Below are 6,004 nucleotides of genomic sequence, written 5' to 3' on the forward strand. Positions count from 1 at the left end.
GGACAGGGAGACATTAAAGTGACCCAGACTGCTCCTTTATGGGCAGACTGCATATCTGTTGTCCGTGGAGCAGTGTCTGTTAACACCGTTTTCCATTAAAAAATAAAAAAGAGCCGGGCACGGTGGCTCATGCCTATAATCCCAGCACTTTGGGAGGCCAAGGTGGGCGGATCATGAGGTCAAGAGATCGAAACCATCCTGGCCAACGTGGTGAAACCCCGTTTCTACTAAAAATACAAAAAAATTAGCTGGGCGTGGTGGCACACACCTGTAGTCCCAGCTACTCGGGAGGCTAAGGCGGAAGAATCGCTTGAACCCAGGAGGCAGAGGTTGCAGTGAGCCGAGATTGCGCCACTGCACTCCAGCCTGACACCTGGCGACAGAGCAAGACTCCGTCTCAAAAAAAAAAAAAGATTCAGCATCTACTTTAGAAAATAACAAAATAAAAATCCCATCATAGCTACACTTCTCCCATACAGTCAGTCCTAAGTTAATTGCTCCCTCCTGCAACCTACCAGAATATGAGTCTGCATCTCACACAGTTAGTGCTTCATTTTCTTGTTTAATTTTTTCTTCTTTATTGAGGTAAAATTCATACATAACAAAATTAACCATTTGAAAGTGGACCATTTGGTGGCATGTAGTCCAGTCACAGTGTTGTGCAGCCACCACCTCTACCTTGTTCCAAAACGTGTATCACCCTGAAAGGAAAACCCATATCCATAAAGCATCACTGCCTATATATACCCCCTTGCCCCAGCCCCTGGCAGCTGCAAATCTGCTTTCTTATCTGCCTATTTTCAGATTTACCTATTCAACTATTCTGGATATTTCATATAAATGGGCTTATGCAGTGTGTAACGTTTTATGTATGGCTTCTTTCACTTAGCATCATGTTTCAAGGTTCATTTGTGTTGTAGAATATATCAATATTTCATTCCTTTTCATGGCTGAATAATATTTCACTGTATGGATATACCACCATTTGTTTATCCTCATCCATTGATAGACATTTGGGTTGTCTCCACCCTTTGGCTGTTGTAAATAGTGCTGCTATGAACATTCATGTAAAAGTATTTAAACACCTGTTTTCAGTTATTTTGGGTATATACTTAGGAGTGGAATTGTTAGGTCATGTGGAAATTCCGTGTTTAACTTTTTGAGGGACTGCCGGAGTGTTTTCTACAGCTGCTGCACCATTTGACATTCCCACCGGCAATGTATAAGGTTTAAGTTTCCATTCTTTCTCCTTTTTTTTCTTTTGTTTACTTTATATTCTTCCCATCATGAAGTTTAAATTTCTTTACTTCCTCGTTAGCACATGTTAATTTGTTTTTGTTTCTTAAATACCCATCCTAATGGGAGTGAAGTAGTATTTCATTGTGGTTTTGATTTGTATTTCCCTAATGACAAATACTGTTGAACACCTTTTCATGTGCTTGCTGACCATTTTTATATTTTCTTGGGAGCAATGTCTATTCATGTTCTTTGCCCATCTTTTAATTGGATTGTTTGTGTTTTTGTTGTTGAGTTGGAAGAGTTCTTTACATATTCTGGATGCTAGGTGATATCAGATGATACATGTATCGTTGGACAATGATTTGCAGATATTCTTGTGTTAGTCCGTTGCATCATACAGAAATACCCAAGGTTGGGTACTTTATATGAGACTGATGCATTGCCTACTGCTCTAAGGAGGCACACAGTTGGGTACTTTCTAAAGAAAAGAGGTGTAGGCCAGGCGCAATGGCTCATGCCTGCAATTCCAGCACTTTGGGAAGCCGAGTTGGGCAGATCACCTGAGGCCAGGATTTTGAGACCAGCCTGGCCAACATGGTGAAACCTTGTCTCTACTAGAAATAGAAAAAAATTATTCATAATCACCTTCTTTGAAAAGAAAAAAATTAGCCAGGCATGGTAGCTCACACCTGTAATTCTAGCCACTTGGGAGGCTGAGGCAAGAGAATCACTTGAACCCAGGAGGTGGAGGCTTAAGTGAGCCGAGATCATGCCACTGCACTGCATCCTGGATGACAGAGCGAGACTCCACCTCAAAAATTAAAATTAACCAGGTATAGCGGCATGCACCTGTAATCCCAGCTATACTTGGGTGGCTAAGGTGAGAGGATTGCTTGAGCCTAGGAGTTGGAGGCTGCGGTAAGCCATGATTGCACTGCTGCCCTCCAGCCTGAGCAACAGAATGAGATTCTGTCTCAAAATATGTATTTATTTATTTATATAAAACATAGATGGCAAAAATACTGGCTGCTTGTTTAGTGATGGTGATGCAAATACAAATTATGTCATCACTAAGCAAGTGGTCAGTGTTTTTGCCATATATGTTTTACTATAAATACAAAATACAACATCCTTTGCTATTTGGCATGGCAGTGATTTTTATGAATTAGACACCTGTGAGGTAGATGTTACTCTGCACATTTTACACTCAAAGAACCTGGGCATGAGAGAGTTCAGATTTGCCTAAGACCACACAGCTGGTAGCTGGTAGAGCCAGAATTGAAGTTTAGGTTTGTCTGGGTCCATGGTGAGCACCTGTCCCCCACTCCATGTCTTCCCTTCCTGGGGACATAAATTGTGTCTGCTCCCATGCCTATTCATTGGTTCATCGGGGTGGTCTAACGTCCATAGAGCGCCTGACACGTGCTAGTGCTGAACTGAATGAGCTTGAAGGAGGCTTGAAAGTGAACAGGAGAAAGCTCCTTTAGATATGAACAATATTGCATTGTTTTTACTATGCTTACCTTGGTGGAAGAGAGCTGAAATTTTCACCTCCTCTTTCTTATGGGCTGCTAGGGCACAGTGCCCCACATGGACTGAAATAGACTAGATTTCCTTCTCTTTTTAAACTTTAACAGAAATGCATGCTAGCTGTAAAAATTCCAAAAAAATCCCATCTGCCTCAATCCTGCAGCCCTCCCTAGAGGGAGTGACCTCGTACAGTTTGGCACAAATTATTCGTCTTTATGCATTTGTAAGCATAAAAAGTGCATACTTTTACATGGCTATAAATGCATAAAGACTGGGATATATATAATATATAAGTATATATAATTTTAGGGCTTCTTTAGAGGGGAAAAATCCACAAATGGATCATACTTTGGATATTTTTGCAGCTTGCTTTTTTCCACCTTAAACATGTTTACGTCTCACGTTGCCATTCCTCCTTTACAGAGATCCTATAGTAAGGAATTGTTTGAAGAAGTTATTTCAAAGATGCGGAAGGCAGGGATCAAATCTACAATAGCGATAGAAAAATTTAAGCTGCTCGCCGAGAAAGTGGAGGAGATAGTGGCCAAGAACGCACGCGCAGAAATCGACTACAGCGACGCTCCCGACGAGTTCAGAGGCAAGTGGAATTGTCTTTTTCATGCTGATTTCTTTTGAGTTAACTGGAAATCGATAACATTACAAGAGGGCGCCCTGTGCTATTAATTTTTTAAATTGTGTGCTAGAGCTGCTTTTTGAGACCATCTGTCTTAAATTACATTTGCCTATTTTTAGCTCATATTGTAAATTGAGAGGAAAAAGCATCCTTAGCCTGTATTAAAACCAGATAACAGCCCTGAAGATTGTAAGGGCAGGGCTGCCTTTGCAAGTGAGGATTCACATTTTCAAAGAATTCCAAGAAGTCCTAAGAGAAAGTATTCCAGCCTGCGTCCTCACCATAGAGCATGTGGGGCCTGCTGCTGGGTCTGTCCCAGGGTCTTTCTTCTCTGTTCCCTCCCCCCAGCAGTAGCTGACAAAAGAGTGCCTTCCCCTCTACAAAAGGCAATGCATATCTCTTTACTGAAGGCTGATTTCCTTCTAAACCTGGGGGCCTCACAGGGGCCCTTTGATTGCTGTTGCTTTGGATGGATTTTTCACTGGTAGAAGGGGCTTTGTTTTGTTTTCTTTTTCAGCTCTGGGCTCTCTTATAAGCTAAGAGTTTGCTTTGCTTTGTCCCTGCAGACCCTCTGATGGACACCCTCATGACTGACCCTGTGCGACTGCCCTCCGGCACCATCATGGACCGCGCCATCATCCTGCGGCACCTGCTCAACTCCCCCACGGACCCCTTCAACCGGCAGACGCTGACAGAGAGCATGCTGGAACCAGGTAGAGGAGGGCACGGTTTGAGGTGCAGCGCTGGCGTCAGTACCAGGAGACAAAGCCCAAGCTGCATCTCAGAGACGAAGCAGAAGGGAAATTTATTAAATCCAGAAACTACCTGGTTTATGACACTCTGTAGAAAAGACCCAAAACACTCTTGGGCCTTTTTCCCTGCAGTCCTTCCCTCTCATGCCGCATTCCTCTGTCTTTGGCTCAATGAAGGAATGAATGGCCTTTTCTTCCCATTTATACAGAGCGACAAGCATCCTCTCTCAGGGAGAGCCCTCCCATCTGGGGCATTAATCCTCCTTTTTTTTCTTTTCTCAGTGCCAGAACTGAAAGAGCAGATTCAGGCGTGGATGAGAGAGAAACAGAACAGTGATCACTAAACCGTCCCCACTGCCCACCCTCTGCTAGACACAGCCAAGGCCAACGAGGCGAGCAGAAGCAGTGGCCGCTGCGAAGCTGCCATTCACGTGTTGGAGGCCAAATGTGGCAAACCACCCCAGGCCCACCCAGAGCCAGCAAACGCTGAGACCTGAAAGGACGTGGATGAGAAGAGGAGCCCAATTCCTGTACATATATTTAAGTGACAAACACGATCAAAAGCTTAAGGGACAAGTTTCATGCTTGCGTGTGTAATAAAGCACGTCCTTCTTATGTCACAGTTTGGGGCAACGGAAGTCTTTTAGTGATGGCTAATGGGTCTGGGCAGCATCCCTTCATGAATTCTTTTTTAATCCAATATCCGTTGATTTGATTGTGATTAGAGAACCTTGGACATTTTGCTGCTAAAGAATCTTTTCTCCCCTTTTCCCCACTCCTGACCCTACTTGCACTGCTGTGGATTTTTTTAAGAGAAGCAAAAACAAAAATAAACTCCTTTCCCTGGCCCTCCAAACATATATTCTGTGAGATAACTGTGCCTGCTACCAAGTGTTAATCCTGGGATCGTATTTTTATATCATATTCACATATTTGTTTTTTTAATTGGTGTTAGATGACATGATTAATAAAAAAGGCAAGATATTTTCAGAATTTGAATTTCAGCTTTTTTTTTCTTTTGAAATGTCCCTTTAAGATTTTTTTATTCTAAACAAAATAAAGAAAATCTTGCTGCTCTGGTCCTTATAATAAGCTCTCTCTTAGGAATCTGAGGAGCAGTTGCAGCAAAATCTAAGGGGTGTAAGTGTATCAGGACTCACGTGACTTAGGGTATTTTGGGGAGATGAGGGTTGCGTTTTTTTTTTTTTAATGCTACATGACAGTTCGAAACCTTTACAGTTCTCCTCTGGAGGGAATTGAGTTCCTCAACCCTTGGGTGTGTGAGTTTGAGGCAGGGTCATTTGTATGATGTGTTTGGCCTTACCAAAGCAAAAGAGGGTGCAGGGATGCGGGAGTATGTCTGCCAGTTGAAACACACACAGACAAACACAGCCACATGCACACACAAGTATAAGACTTTTTGTATTACTGCTCCCTACTTATCATACTTGAATTCCTGAATTTCCTTTGGGGTTAAAAAGGATTTGAAACCATAAAGTGTTTTGAAGAAATTAAGTCTCTAAAAAAACATACTTTCTTTTTTCTTTTCCTTTTTTCCCCCTCCACAGACAATGTCCTCTGTTCAATTCCTAACGCAAACTACAATAAATGGTGATACACATTCAGAAGAAATCTGAGTCTATTCTTTTCTGCGGGAAAAAAAAGGGGGGGACAGGGTGGGTGGGTAAACAAGAGCCAAATGAGTTTGCATGTGGTGAATTATGTTGCCTGGTTCCAATTAGGAGTTGCTATTTTTAAAAGAAAACTTTTGGCCAGGCGCAGTGGCTCACGCCTATAATCCCAGCACTTTGGGAGGCCGAGGCGGGTGGATCACGAGGTCAAGAGATCG

General features: G+C 42.6%; 1 protein-coding gene across 11 annotated transcripts in view; it reads left to right on the top strand.

Annotated features, from left to right (window-relative positions):
- Positions 1 to 5,787, top strand: part of UBE4B (ubiquitination factor E4B) — a 150,964-nt gene extending 145,177 nt beyond the window's left edge. For all 11 annotated transcript variants that reach the window (XM_054258751.2, XM_078330335.1, XM_078330338.1 and 8 more), the window contains 3 exons: positions 3,193 to 3,367; positions 3,970 to 4,116; positions 4,438 to 5,787. In XM_054258751.2, coding sequence (XP_054114726.1) covers positions 3,193 to 3,367; positions 3,970 to 4,116; positions 4,438 to 4,499 — 384 coding nt within the window. In that variant the 3' untranslated portion in view covers positions 4,500 to 5,787. The remainder of the gene's footprint in view (positions 1 to 3,192; positions 3,368 to 3,969; positions 4,117 to 4,437) is intronic.
- The last annotated feature ends 217 nt before the right edge of the window (positions 5,788 to 6,004 follow it).

The sequence above is a fragment of the Callithrix jacchus genome, chromosome 7 (assembly GCF_049354715.1).
Source record: "Callithrix jacchus isolate 240 chromosome 7, calJac240_pri, whole genome shotgun sequence".
NCBI lineage: Eukaryota > Metazoa > Chordata > Mammalia > Primates > Cebidae > Callithrix > Callithrix jacchus.